Source organism: Magallana gigas, chromosome 3 (assembly GCF_963853765.1).
Source record: "Magallana gigas chromosome 3, xbMagGiga1.1, whole genome shotgun sequence".
Taxonomy (NCBI): Eukaryota; Metazoa; Mollusca; class Bivalvia; order Ostreida; family Ostreidae; genus Magallana; species Magallana gigas.
In genome coordinates, this window is record NC_088855.1 from 45226682 (window position 1) to 45243079 (window position 16398).

At 33.6% G+C, this 16398-nt stretch overlaps 1 protein-coding gene across 2 annotated transcripts; it reads right to left on the bottom strand.

Annotated features, from left to right (window-relative positions):
• Window positions 1–2083: 2083 nt before the first annotated feature.
• On the bottom strand, window positions 2084–15758 carry LOC105327844 (protein phosphatase 1F). 2 transcript variants are annotated; one of them, XM_011428490.4, is made up of 7 exons: window positions 15525–15758; window positions 10692–10849; window positions 10037–10236; window positions 9520–9708; window positions 8692–8835; window positions 7978–8074; window positions 2084–6554 (listed from the first exon to the last, which is right to left on the bottom strand). In XM_011428490.4, exons 1-7 carry the CDS (start codon window positions 15728–15730, stop codon window positions 5002–5004), a joined length of 2547 nt encoding a protein of 848 aa, XP_011426792.3. In that variant the 5' UTR covers window positions 15731–15758; the 3' UTR covers window positions 2084–5001. The 2 variants fall into 2 exon arrangements, with proteins under 2 accessions (XP_011426792.3, XP_011426793.3); XM_011428491.4 differs by lacking the exon at window positions 7978–8074 and adding an exon at window positions 8324–8417.
• Window positions 15759–16398: the final 640 nt, after the last annotated feature.

Here is a 16398-nt window from a genome sequence, read left to right on the forward strand (position 1 = left end):
CTGTGATAGTTGAACGTTTTTGCTAAGAATTGTTAGTTACTATTTATTGTTAGAATTTGAAAGAATTTGTTGGATTTCGTATTTACAAGATGTAGAAGGATTTATAAGCATGTTTTCGATTGCATATTTGTTTTGAGTTTCACCCTCAGTGTTTTTGTTCCTTGATCCAGAGAGTGTATAACGCTATTTATTGATCCATTTAAATGGCTCATTTAATACCAATAATAAATGATTGTGATATCGTTTTCTTTAGCTGTATATTATATATCGGTGCAATTTTGGAGAGAGTGAATGGCCTTCTTAAGGAGATCTTTTGTGTACACGGGCCGTGTGCAAAGATAACCCGCTTTTTTCAGTAGTTACTGGAATTTTGGATTACGTTTCCCATTGACGTAAATATGATTTTACTTGCCCAAACCATCCTTTAGCCTTTGGCGGGATTTTGTTTTGAATGAAATTTAAAAGTGTTTTAATTTTTTTGAAAACGTATTTGAATAATTGGCATTTAATTAAACCTGAGTGAAATGGTATTTGTATCATCGGTGAAAAATACGTAAATGGCATTATTGATATGTGTAAAATGTCAAGCTCAAAAGAATGCTTACAATTTATATAGCGGTCATTAATTTAATAGAATTCAATCTCAACGAAAGGCTCCTCCAATCCTGTAAAACGCTTTTAAGCACTGTGTTTAGGAATAAAAGCAAGATATGTCCAAACTTGTTCCACAGAACACTGATCATAGAACTTTTATTTGGAAGTGATCCCAAAATTAACACAAATGCCCTTAGTTAACTTATCAGAAAGAGGCAATACAAAGTATACAAGATTAACACAACACGGTTTTCGTGTGCCATTAATACTAGCATACACAAAGTAGCCATAACTGATATGTTTTAAATCTTATCTAAAATCCATCTTGTCGAAATGCATATCTTTGATGGAGTCGATCAATAGAGAACGTTCCACTCCACTGATTTCAGGGTCCAAGTTCCGATGATTTTCAGTCCTTTATTAGACACAAAACTAGACGGTGTTTGGCATAGACATCGTGTATCTTAGAAATTATTTTCAATGTTGAATCCTTTTGCGACGTTTAATGTTAACCGACGTGCTATGAGCTATCTTTATTCCTCGACAAGTTGTCATTCGTTAAATATCATCATCGCTTTCGTACAGTACATGTGTCCGGAATGATGACAAAAGGAATTTTCAGATAAGGAAAGGAGGGTACGATAGCGAACATTATACTGTAGCAAACATCTCGAGAGGCTCCCTTTTTGTACATCTTTAAGAAGACAGATTGATTTTCGTTTGCAGACCTTCTCAATAAGATGCTTCTGGAGAATTTTAAAGACCGAAGTTAAACAAAACATGTCAATTAAATACTTCCTATTGTCAATGTAAGAACAAATTTTCTTTCCATAGTGCCCTGTAATGGGCCTGTATGTATTTCATGGTGGTGGAACGGTTTAGGTAAACTCTTTAACGACTAAATCTGTTAACATTTATCTAGAAACTACTTATGGAATCTCAATCAGTATTTACTTACTCCATATATTTAATCTGAATTGTGGACAAAATGTTGAATATGTGACATGCTGTTTAAAGGTATAACTGCTCTCAGCCAAGAAAGGTAACTCTATGATCTGTTGATATTAAAATAGGTATTACCCCCCTCCCCTCCGCATTTCTGTTTTGTTTAAATGGCATATTAAATACTTCTGTCCTTCTGCCAAAATGTTTTTATTTTTGAGCTAAAAGACAGACTTTGTACAACAAACTGAAAACTCAAGGTCAACGTAAATGATAAATACATGTACTTGAAAAGGTCATGGTCATTCACAAGTAAAGGTCAGATTGATTTTTAGATCAGAATGTTAAAACTTATTCTACATAAAACATTGAAATATGTACCGATCTTCCTTCCAAACGAAACAAATAAGTCCCACTGATTGTATTAGAGTATTTATTGTGTATAACTGTTGCAGGTGTATACAGAAAATAACAATAACAAAATGGCTATAAGGTCTCCAAAAGCTACAGGTACATGTATATTATACATGGTCTTTTTTAAACATCCAAACAACATCACATCAATCAAACATAACAAATAAATCAGCAGAAATATAACACAAACACAAAAACAGTCAACAGAATATCATTGGACAAAAACCTTACAGACAACTCCAATATCAAACCTCAAAATTGAATAAACTGGCTATCATTAATCTTTTTAAGCTTAAAAATGGGTTTTTATTGATTGTAGGCAAAAATATTTGTTTTAAAATTAGTTCAAAATGCAATCGCAACTTCTCGGGCCTTTCCGGCAGGCTCAGAAAAACAGTTACACCTCGAATGTATTACCTAGGCGTCCATGACAACACCCCCCCCCCCCTTTTTTTATAAAACTTGATATAAATAGAACACATTTTACAATCTGTTGAGATGTAAGCTAGACTTCATTAAAGTAAATGATATACCCTAAAATATAACACAGAAGCGACTTACAAGGCTGTCTAGCTGATACTTATTTTGATAGGAAGCGACTCCATTTTGTATAAAATTCTAAAATGCGGTAATGTTAATACATTTGAGGTGTTTTTCCGAGCCTGCCGGAAAGGCCTGAGAATTTGCAATTGGTTCAAAATGGTATCAAAACTTCTAAAAAAGAAATTCCAGTAGAGATGGCGAGGGAAGGGTAGAGGATAAAAATATGATACCCTCCAAATGATGCATACATTTCTGATTTTATTTATCTTCTGACTACCTGGTAAATATTAAACAGTTAATGATTATAAATTTGCACCAAAATTCATTGACCTATATTTAGGAATATGTCATATATATAGACCAATATACAGGTATATCCCTCTCCATTTAAAATACAAGTTTTTGTTATACAATATAATGAATACATTAAACATCAATATAAAAATAATGATTGAAAAAAAGAGGACATGGGATCGTGACGATTTCATGAGAAAATAAAATAGTGAACTGATTCAAAGACTGATATCAAAGACATTTTTCATATTCAATAAAAATACTGAATATAGCTGAATTATTAAATTCATAGTTTCACCAATTATTCACTATGTAGCAAAGTATTAAAAAGAAATACTTGCCCCCCCCCCCACTTTTTAAAATTAATATTTAGTTTTACTGTTTGATATCTGTATATTATCATATCTTTAGATATAAATGCAATAAAAACTTTATTACCATAAAATTTAGTCACACCTAGTCATATAACAGGAAAAATAACAATTATCCTATAAGTTTTCTCAGTTTAAGAATCATCTAAAGAGACATGTACAAAAATTATTCAGAATTAAAAATACTGGTAAACAGTATTATGATCTCAAACGGTCACAGACTTTAAAAAAGCATTCAAAATATTCAATAAGGCCCTCTCAGAGGCATTTGTACACATATAAAAAATGTGATTTTTTTTTTTCAATTTGCCATTCATACTCTTTCAAAAAAAAACAGGGTTTGAAATTTTAAAAGAATGATTTGCTTTTTTCATTATTAAAAATAATTTATTTTTCAAAATTACACTTCCATGTGTCTGCTTTTTACAGTCAAATTCTTGAATCTCTCATTCACGATCCATCACCATCAGAATGGTACATAATATAAGTTACAAATGAAGTTAGGTTATAGAGCTACAAATACTCCAGTATATGCATAAGTATTGACATAATTACATATTAAACAGCTACAGCTTATCTAATTCACAGATTATCTATACTGACCTATATCCACTTCAGTTGACATAACTAAAAATCTATCTACTTTTATATACCTGCCGATGTATTCAAGTTCTATCAATAACCTTGAGCCATTTAAATCACATACCGGTACATGCATCAAATTATTTGACTTTAAACTGCTATTTGCATAATAAATTAGCCCTTCTATATACTATTCAATTAATTAGTTCTTCATATATTTACTACATGAATTGTAGAGTTAGAGATTAATTACACAAAAACTCAAATGTTATGTTTACTTATTTAACAAGTGCTTGTACCTGTATTTAATCCCAATACCAATGTATTTATACATGTACTACTCTATGTACTGTAAACCTGGTATCACATGTGTACGATTTGTCGGCAATCTTTGTTCACAGATATTTATCACTGCAAACTGTATATATAATTGGAAATGAATAAAAGACTGCTCATTCCCAGAAATTACTTGTACATGATAAGTTCTTCTTCATCAAGTAATATAAACCAGAAAATAAGACTTTAGCACAGAATATAATGTACTTGGTTTACAATACACAGAGAAGTACTCATGACTAGAATAAATTGCATGATAATTGTAAGGATTAACCATAGTGCCTGAGAGAGATCATATAGATTAGACAATATGTGCCTTATTGATGATAAAATAAAAACTGGAAAACTAAGAGAAATGACTGATTAAAACATCGAACATTGATAATACCAGTATACTCATGAAAAGCCCATGTACTGAACAATTGAAAAAGCACCAACTGTTTCCATCATCATTGGGTTCTATTGAATGCTGCCTGGCTACACATCAATATTAAACCATTTACACCTTTCCATAATCACAAATTATTAATTAGTGGAAGACATTGCCAATACAGACACAAAACATATTAGAGCACTCATCAAACAAAAGAACTAAACAAAAACACACATCACCTGCTGTTTTTCCTCTCGTAAACTATCAAAATAAACGAGGATAAATTATTAGATTCCATGTTCAATGATTTGTTTATCACAGAATTGACAAAATTCTACAAATTCCATGAAAACACGTCCAGACAATAACTAACAAAAAAGAACATAAATTCAGGGACACAATTCTGCTATATGTAATCAACTGAGCAAACTTTTAAAAAAAAGAATCTGATTATCAAATTATTGCTATCAATGATATCATGATAGTCGTTGCAAACTGATTGTAGGCATGCACAAAGGATTAAGATGGATAACCAAGTAAAAATAATTTGGTTTAATCGGGACAATCCGATGAGGGATGAATCTTGACGTTGGAGAAAGGAGTGGGTGGGGGTTCAGTAAGGACATATGATGCATTTATTTTGGACAGTTTTCGAGGACGCCATGATTGATGAAACGGGGGAACAGTTTTCGGATCAGTTTTGAACTGAGTGGCTTGAGATGATCTGGACTTGTTGGATGAGGTAGGTTTAGTTTTCAAATTGGAAGAGGCTGTAAAGGTGGACAGAGGATAGTCAAAAATATTATGAGGCATTGGAAAATCTTCTGAGCCCTGCTGTTCAGACTCAATGAAATGCTTTGATTTTGAAATTTTTTCTAGGAACTTAAGGTCTGAACTAGTTTGTGACGGAATGCTTGGATCAACTGCGCCATTATTCAGGATATTGGACAAGATTACTCGTGAGGAGTTCTGGGAATTTCTGAGAGAGGTCAGCCTATGATTTCGAACAGAGGCTGTGTTCTTTCCAGCAAAGGCCCACACTACTGGGGCAGTTCCATCAATTTTTTTTTTGCTTCTTCTTGGGACAACATAATGACCATCGCGATTCTGTTCCCGACTTTTTAGATTCTTATTTCTTTTTGGTTTTTTCTTTCCTAACTCTTTCTTTTTATACAATTCCTCCTGAATAACATAATTAGAAACTATTGGCAAATCTTCAAGTAAGGGACCTAGTGATTTTGGTACAGAACCGGGCTTGCTGTTGGTCTGTAATCCATATGTAAACTCCGATATAGTACTTCCCTGATTTGGCAAGTAAGACAAGAAAGCAGACAATCCAATTCCATCTGGTAAACTTTTACCTGTTTTCTGAACACTGGAAACAGAAGATGCAACAGTCTCTGTGGGAGTCACCGCCTTGGAAATAGAAAAGACTACAGGTTTATCATCTTCTGTTTCTGTACACACAGGACTAGGGGAAGGACTCCTGGGTTTATTTTCTGCAATAGGATCATCTACAGTCTGATGCACAATGTCTTCTATGATAAAAACAGGTTCTTTCTTAAGTACAAGATCTGTTGGAAGAGGAGTATTTTCTGGTTTCACTGAGTTATCTTTATCCTGAGTTTCCTGTTGATGTTCTTCACTTTCATCCACTGCATCCTTTTGCTGGTTGACATCAATCTTTGTGTTTCCACTGGGAGAGGAATTTTCAGAGTTATTCCTCTTCCCGGAAGAGTCATTGCAGTCTTCTTTGCCATCTACATGATCCGCTTCATCATCTCCCTGAGAGTTGGACACTTTATCAAATGAAAAAACTGGCGTGATAACTGGCTCTGCTATTTTATCCCTGAGAAATACTATCACTACAGTAATATTGTCCGTGGACCCGTTTTCTTTTGCGAGTTCTACCAGCATCTGAGCTACCCCAGACTTGTCTCCATTAGTTTTCTGCAGATAGTCGTACACAATTCTAGGGAGGTCTTCCTGTGTTATTCCGTCCCACATGCCATCACAGGCCAAGACGATGTAATCCTCTGTACCCTCCAACTCAATGACCGTTGTGTCTGCATCACTGCAGATAAATTTCTTCTGGTTCAAGTCACCTGTAAAAACACAAACTTTAATAATATTTATGATTCATAAAGCATTTTTATGGCAGTTTTTTTTTATTATTGAACTATGTATGCTACTGATATATATCTTTATAATTATCTGACAACATACAGTACTGAAAACATATCGGAAGATAAGAAATATAGAGGAATTTATGTTTCATTATTCTCTAATTCTGGTAAAGTATAAACTACTTAGGCTTCAAATAGAAATCAATTGCAAATGGTCAAATACGAAGCACTTATAAGTACATATTTGTATAAAGATGGATAACAATTTATAAGCTTATGGATAGGATCACATAAACATCTTTCTTTTACAATAGTACATGTATAACAATAGTATTTGTAAGAAATATAAGAAATGATATTCATTCATTTTTGTAGAAAAAGAAACAAATCCCAAATTCTATTTTCTTTCCTACTGTTTTACTTTTACATATTCTACTTAAAAATAAAAGGGTAAATCAGTTGCTGTGAATTTTACTTGAAGCAAGTGAGCTACAGGCATGTATACTATTTATGTACAAAATATACAAACAGATGATAAAATATTCAACAGATATGCAACAGAAAAGGTGTCAAACTGCAATTTACAAGTCATTTCAAGAATGCTATTATTGTCTTCACTGAACTTTGAGAATTATTCTTTTCGAAAAAATACTTATATAAAGACCAAGATATACAGGACCGGTATATTCAAACTACATACTGCAACAAAAACTGATTACATGCCCACAAAAATTCCTTTCTTTTAAACCCCTGGGTAAATTGATTTGATAACCTTGACCCCAAAAGTTTGTTATTAAGCGTATCTCAGAATCAATAATAATCAATGTAAATTATGTAATATTATCCTATAACTTCCTTGACATACTGAGTTAACAGACCAGCATTTCCTTATCCAAAAGTAAATACGAGCTGTTTGCACTGTAATTGAACCACTTCTTGATATCTGTGACAGTGCTTGCTAAGTTCCAGTCATACTACAAAGCTGTGTGTCACTTTTTAAGTGTGCAGTGCTGTTTTGTCATTAACTTCATAGTTTAAACTCCAATCAAACAATATTTCCTATGGTTTCAAATTACATAATACCAGTAATTGTTTGTTACAAAATAATAAAATAAGCAGTGGTTTTCATTTTTCTTCCTCCATATAATTTTTCACACAAACACAACAGATTTATTAATAAGCCAGATCTATCATTTGAAATAAATAAGTAAAAAATTTCATTATTCCTTCTCCCTATCCTCATACCATTTGTTCATTAACTGGAGTACATTTAGTTGTTAGTATAACAGCATGTAAGTTAAGCATGATTTAGCTGCTGCTACTTATACAATGATGTTTCTTGTACTAGATGTCAATGCCACAGCAAAAGAAATCTCCACCGGACACTTCCCACACTATTTACCTAGAGCTCGCGCAACAGACAAAATGGCATTGACCCTCCAAATGCCCCTGACACAAAGAACAAACCCTCCTAAGCGTTCAATCCTAGCTCTCTCGTCCTGTCAAAATAAGATTACATAACTTCAAGGACACAGTAAATATCAAAGGGAAACAAAGTCTAAAATAAGGATTTGAGTCTTCCTTGTTTTTTTTTTAAATATACATGTATTGCATTTAAATTCTTTCTAAAATTACTTGAGTACAGCTGGTAAAAATGTCTACTCATCGAAAACTACAAAAAAAATTAAAATAAAGACTTCAATCCTTAGTTTGGACCCTGTTTTCCCATGCTATGTTTCCATGGTTACCTATTGCCCTTGAAACGGCCAGATTGCCATTGACGCGCCATGTTCCCATGTACAGAACAACTCCACCGAGAGCCTCTATACGACTTTTCTCATCCTGAAAAATTTCTTGTTTATATTGTTTTTTGAATATGAAAACAGGCACTGTCTGTTACACCTTTAAAGTATCATTTGAGTCCATTACATCAAATATTATCTATCAAATTGAGTATCAAAGTCAAACTGAAATGAAATTCATATGCATTCATATAAATAGCAGTAAAATAAACTTCACTTTTGAAAGCCATGAATTTTCAAAGAGAGTGAATTTATCATTGACAAATTTAATATTTTGATAGATAGAGGAGAAGTATGATTCCAAATCTGTCTACCTGTCTCTCTGGTTTGTGCGGGTTCATGATACTCAGCGCATGGCCGTCTCGGACCAGACAGGCCTGCGAGTCTCCCAGCCAGGCCAGATAGAGCATCTTATCCCTAATAAACACAGTCACTCCCGTACAGCCACTCTTTATTCCCTATCAAAAAGAATTGTGTAAAAAAGTCTTAGAACAAAAATTAAAAAATGCGAAGGGAGGTAACTTAAATTTCCATGTATCACATGCAAGAATATTTTATATATACATGTATGCTTTTGGAATCCATTCATTTGCTGGATTACTGATTTAAATGGTACCAATATCTTTCCTTATTAACTAATTGCATAGGTACAAACACTAGAAACAAGATATCTTTGAGCCAATGCTCACTCTGATTCCCCCATTCTGATGTGAATATACAAAAAAGCAAAGTCGTCATTTAACAGGAAGTTGACATTGATTTTGTTCAATAATGATTCCCACTATAGGGCATGCCTAAACAAAGAGTGTGTTAAATTTCAACCATCTGTAATGAATAATTTATGAGAAATCTTTGACAAAAATTTGATGGAAAATTTAGGCTAAAAATAAACAAAGTTGTCATTTAACAGGAAGCTTATGTCTGATTGGTACAAAAATGAACCCACCATATGGCATACTTTAACAAAGAGTGTGTTCAAATATTAAGCATCTGCAATTAATAGCTGCTGATAAAAATGCATCCAAAATTTGTTACGGATAGACAGACACACAGGTAAAACAGTATAGTGCCCCTCTCCATCAGAGTAGGGTATATCTAAAAATGTTAAAGATGGTAACCAACTATGTATATGGCTACTGCACCTCTCTTTGTGCTTTTCTAATGAAGTAATCATCTGTGGCTTTGTAGGAACACTTGAGGGCAGCTTCTGGATCACTGGAGAACTTCTCACAGGTCGGCAGATGTATATGTAAGTGATTGGCGGCATATACAGCTGCTTCAATACCAGCATGGCCATCAAACACACTGTAGTAGGACTGCTGGGGATAATCCTGCAAAACAACAATGGGTTGTCAAACTCACCATGTGAATTATTGATCTAATTTACATTCACAGATGTACTTTTTTTCTGCCTCCATGTAAATGTTAACAACCAGAAGAAAGTATATTCAAATGAAATGACTCACTCTTGGAAAAAAAAACCTTTAATTACTTTTCTATATCTTGCACTGTAATTTTTGTCTTTCTCTATCTCTTAATAGTATTTAAACTCAAACAGGAATGAAATGTACGTTGGATAATTACGTAGTAACAGAAGTCAGTAACTTTATTCTGTGGGCGTGTGATAGTATTTATGAGGTTGACCATTAGTACCTGTACCTTGAGATCAAATAAGGTATTCATGTCTTGGAGCATCACATGCTTGTCCTCCATTTTTCTTCGAGTATTCTTGATTTCATAGTGGTAGCACTCATGAACCTGAGCTGGAATGGGTATTACTGGCAAGTCTTTATTCCACTTTTGGCACACCTCATCCACCATATCAATGATGTGTTCCATCAGTGTGGAGGCATCCAGTACTAGGAAATAACAAATATCAACATGTAATATTTTCCCTCAGTCAACATGTAATATCTATTCCTGCATTAATTCCCCATTATATGATCTATTCTATTTATTATATGACTGTTGCAGATACACTGTGTCATTGTAGTACATGTACTTTAATATGTTTCCCTACATGATTTTTTTCTCGTTTATAACAGAATAATATATACCCATATGAATTTGACATCAAAGGAAAGCAATTAAAATTTCCTTTTTATCACATCTGCAGCTTTTCACTAGTACATTGTAATCACTTTGCTTTACTGATATATCTACAGAATAATCTTTACAACTACATGTATTAAATGAGGAAAGATAAGAGAGGCAAATTATCTCATAAAACAGAAAAACAAAGAGCAAGTTGTGTAATCTAATTATGATGGATGTTTTGGTGATTAAGACATGAATGGATCTGAGGAGTCTCTACCAGATTCTGGGCGCTGGATTTCATTACTGGAGTTCTCCTCCTTGGCTTCCACTTCATTAGAGCCTTCAGGTCTCTCTTCAAACTCTCTGAAGTCAATCTTCTTGGCCTGTTCATATACCTCTCTTGTGATAGCTGCCGCTAGTGTGGGAGGGCATTTTCTGAAATGGATGAGAAATTCAAAAAATTTGTTTTTGTGTAAAATCTATCATTGTATTAATTAAATAAAACATGGAGATATTCGACAAAACTTAAATATGATTGGGAGGGTTCTTTCGACATAAATGCTTTCACCAATTTGTTCACACATTACCAGACAAATATCATAGGATTCCCTTTAAATATGAACATATACCCAATATGTACATCCATTAGGGTAATGCATACTCATTCACATACTGGTACATGGACATGCATAACAATGCACATCTGCATAATATATTAAGCAATCTTAACAATGTTCTTACACTGCAGGGATTGCAAGTAAAGGTAGTTTATTTTCATAACTAAAATACCTGCACTTAAAAGTGTTTTAAGATGAACACCTTTTTAAAAGCTCTTTTTAAAATGGCATCTATAAAATGTTCTAGTGTAACAGTACCGGTAATTTACATGAGATGTATACATAGATATCATAAATAATTTTGTTGAAAGTTGGAGAAAATCATGGAATACCGAAAACCATAAAGAGAAAACATGGGATAGGTTTGGTAGCCCATTGGTGGAACACTTTTACTGAGAGACTCTAGTTTAAGCTCCATATGCAGCAGAAATGAGACATCATTACATAAGTGGCAACAGCTGAACTCTTCTTCCACCCATTCAGACAAAAATTAAGGAAACTCAATAACCATGTGCGTTTCCTTTGCGGAACTAAAAATTCTATTAGTGTTCTTTAAACTGTATAACTACCAAACAAAGAGTAAAATCATTGACTCCGATTAACTGTGTTACAGTAGTACTCATGCATGCTTGCCTATGTTTTGTTTGTTAATTAAGTACAGTTGAATGTTATTTTGATTTTTAAAATATTCCATTGAAACAGCCATTTTTGGGTCTGTTCATGACTATATTCAAAGCTTAAATAAGAGGACATTTATCTGGGGGAATACTGGTACCTAATATGCCCCCAAATTCAATATAAACTTCATACCCCCTAAAAAGATCAAGGGTTAATCTCTGATTTGCTATACAAACTTTACTCTGTTCTGATGTATTGCAATCACTAACAAATGCCTCCTTAACCAAGCTCCAAATATTGAAACCAGATCCATTATGTAAATGGAAAGGTATACAAGGCTCTGAATTTATGGGGAGATAGGTACCTCCACTCCCTGCACTTGGTTGTAGTAAACTTTGAGGTCATGCACATCTACACCCCTCAAGAACCAGAGATACAAATATGCTCAGCAGGGGGTATACACAAAGAGCAGTGGTTTGATTCATGTGTTACTTTGAAGTTGAACAGAATTTATAATTTCTTCACACTTTTATGCAAAAACTTTCACAGTGAGATTCTGGACATCAGATTTATTTAACCCATTAGTGATTTTCCGTATACTTGTATACGTACTACTGAATGTACATATCCAAAAAAGTTTTGGATGATCCATCAAAAAACATATGCCCTTGAAATCTATTACTTCAAGATCTCCATGTGCGATAAACATTAGGCATGACTCCAATGCCTTGCTCTCTAATCTTCTTTGAAGAGCTGCTGGTTTGAAAAAAAAAATCTGAGGTTAGGGTCAAAGGAGTCCTTTATTTTATCTGTATAAACATTGGAAATAATCTACAAAGTAGGTCGGCAGATATGTTCTTGATTAAAACTTCTGATCCCCTCAGTACATCTCCTACCTCTGCATAATTTGCTCATCCGAAATTTAAACCTTTTTTTCCCTTCATGCTAGGCTATGGTCCAGTGCAGGAGAATGAAAATAGCAAATGTCTAACAAATGTCAAAACTTCTGATAGGGAAACTTTCCAAGAGATCTCAATATTTTGTAACAGATAAACATACGGACAGACAAAAAGATAAAACCTGTTGAGAAGAAACATAAGGAAACTACAGAATAAAACAATATCCTACTTCATTGATTTTACTCACATAGCACAGCCTAGCTTGTAAAATGGCTATGACTTTACCAGTACAGGTATTGATTTAGTACCACAGAATGAAAACCATCTCCTCGAACTTAACAATTCAAAATTATTCATTCATGTTTATTGAACGATCAGTGATTTTCCTTTCAATTTTTGCAGATAGAACTTGAAGCTAAGGACCTTCTAAAACAAAAAGCAGATGACTTGTTGGAGATGAAAACTGAATTTATATGGCTGTTGGTGGATATATTTGGAAACTAATTAATATATTTTATGTTTTTATTAGGTAATTTTTTACACAAATTAACAATTGCATGGTGCTGCATTTTGCAAGTATTGCATCAAACATAAAGGCCCAAAATAAATTACTACCTTGCTTGCTTATGAATTCAGAATTCAGAATGCTTACGAATCTGAAGTTGCATTTCTAATTTAAATTTGCAACTTGTTCTTGAAACTAGATTATCAGCATTTTGATCTAAATATATCTCTTAATGAAATTGGAAAGTGTTAAAATCTTTACTGTAATACTGTTCCAAAGTCCATTGCACACAATAAGCTGTCTGCATACCTAAGTGTTAAATACATTGCATAAATGTGCACTTCAACTTTATGACATATCCATATCAAAATATGAAGAGCTTCATTAAATTCGGAAGCATTAACAAATTTTGAATTTGAAATATTCTTGTTTTGATATAGCCATTTTCAAAATGAGCATTAAAATTGAACCATATAACTTTTTGAACTTTAGGTATTGACTGAATAACTACAAAATTCTTGCTTTGTTATCAAAGTTGGACAATTGATGTAAAAAGCCAGCACTAATGCAGCTTCACTACTGCCATATACATGTAAATATGTACCTTGCTTTTCAACTATTAAGAGCACTGACCCTACATATATTTTACAGTCTACACCAGTAAATCAGGACAAGCACCTGCCCCGAGCAAGCAAAAAATTATCTACTTCTTGACACAGAAAATTAGTACACCAGCTTGCCAAGCCTTATTTCACTTGACAATTGTAGACATACTGTATAATTCTCTTCAGATAAATAGTGACTGCAATTTCTTGGCTGTTAATTAAAGCAGAATGGAAATATGTTCAGGTCAATATCAAGGATATAAATAGCAACTGCTGGATTGCTTGTCAAAAGGTGTCTCATATTCCTCTTCCTTTTACGGGGGAAACTGAGTGTAAGGATCTCTAAATACACAGGAAATCCCCCTTCAAAGTGGCATATCTCTGTACGCTCGTATAATTATGCACAAACAGACTCAGTTTTGTTTGTTTCAAAAACTGCAATGCAATATTTCATTTACAATATATGTATTAATAAAATGCTGATGATTTCAAATGTGACCTTTTCTGAGCTTTAATGTGCCCAAATTAGGAAACAATTTGATATACAAGTTGAATCCTCAGAAATAGCTCAATGATCAGTAAATGTTCAGTGAAAACAATTAACAAGGTAAATAGTAAAGCTGCTATTATCTTCTTCCTCACCCACCTAGCCCCACAACAGAATTTTTATATGTGGATACCTAGTGGAGAAAATGAAATGGGAAGTAAGGACAAATAAAATTTGAATTACAATTATTCAATTATACTTATACATCATAATTTGATAAGTTCAAAATCAATCAGTTAAATATCATAATTTGATAAGTTCAAAATCAATCAATGCAATTTAATGTGTGGTCCAAAGGATTCTCCATCTGACAGTTCTACACGAGAATGATCGTTACACCTATAGATTTCTGGAATTATTTAAAAGCTGGTCATGGAGTTATTCTAATATTTAATTCTTATTTTAATATCTCATCAAACTTGCTCACAATTTGCAAAGACAACTGGTTCTCAAATCATTTGCAAAAGACAGGTTATTTGATCAATTTCATACATACTTATTCTAAAGAGAAGCCTTAATTTAAGCCTTAACTGCTACTGAGAAGACAACAACTTGGAGTGATAAAGAATACAGATATATATATGTTGAATCTGCAAATCAAAAGACCATGGGGACATCCAAGCTATAACACACTGCACCCCACCCTGATAAACATAAAGAAGTATGACGCTATGTGCACGATTCTTTATGTAAAGTGTATTGACGGATATAGCAGAAAACAGAAGTGTACCTCGATAATCCCACTAGACTGGACCTATACTAAATCTATACATAAACTTTGACCATACTTTGTTTAAAACATGCAGTTGAATAAATATTGTTATTTTTTTTTAATTATATTGTTATGGCATGTTCTTCTTCCTTGTTTGAGCCAAATCAACAAATATGTTCTAGGATATCATGTTAACACTCTATTTGTAACAGGCAAGAATGTCACCCAATCTCACTAACATCAGAACATTGCATGGTCACCGCATATATAGGGCCTACACTACAAACAAAGGGAATTTATGTTTGGAGGTACTAATATGCACGGTTCCACTATTATACTTCAATGAAACACTGGATGAATTTTATTATGCTTGCAAATTAAAAGGACATTATTTTCATAGTTCTCATTCCAATAGCTTCTTATGCAAAAGGACCCTATGACGGATTGAATTTTTTATGAATATTGAGTGGAGTTGAAAATAAACTTATCAGTTCTGCAAGCTTAACTTCCTACTACAGACCGACTGTTACAAAAAACACCTGTGAAATGACAAGCTCTCCGGGTTACATCTATGCACTTGCACAAAACACAATTGGATCAAACTCACTGTAATCCCAAGTAACGCAAACTCCAATCAAAACATTCCCCTTGTAATTCCTCTAGTGTTAAATGACGGTTGGGAGGTCTAAATGGTAAAAAGTCACTATCGTCTTCATTGTCGTTGATGCGTTTACAAAATGCTGCCAGGAACCGCTGAAACGATTCTCTGTCATTCGTAAAGGGCTCCTCCATCTCGACTGCTATGTTTGTCATGCCATGAATATTATTGTGCACATAAATTGTGACGTAGAACTCTTGTGTATTTACCCGGAAGTAAAACAGTGAATGCTTGGCGGGGAAATCTAAAAGAACGCACCTGCCGCAGGTTTACCTAAGCGAAACCAGTTGGAATTTCAGCTCTTAAAAAACTAGTAGAAATTAGGTGTAAGGACGAGGGAAGGTTTCGCCGCCCTATTTTATACACATCAAAGAAAGGAAAGTTTCGGGATAAGTGTTACAAATACACATGATACATATTCATAAAATCTACACTTTTATAATAAATATACTTATATTGTCTTGATTTATATTGATCCGCCCTATTTGTGAAAAAGCGAACTATTCCTGAATCATCCAGCAACTGCATGTATAACCTTCACCATGTTCACAGTCACTAAAACTAGTAAAACTGAAGGTTATATCTTCCCCATCCATCCTAATTCTTTCACTGCTACTATATCATCTCACTCCGATGTTAACTATACGGTAAATATTAGTAAGTTGCATTGATTGTATCTGAACCTAGGCATGGTTCATAATTTTGATCTAGAAATAATATTTTCATGGTTAACTTTTTCTGCATTCTTTACATGTATTACTATATATAATTGCTACCGATGCCTTCCATGTAATTACGACGGTATCTAGCAGGACTTGTAAAA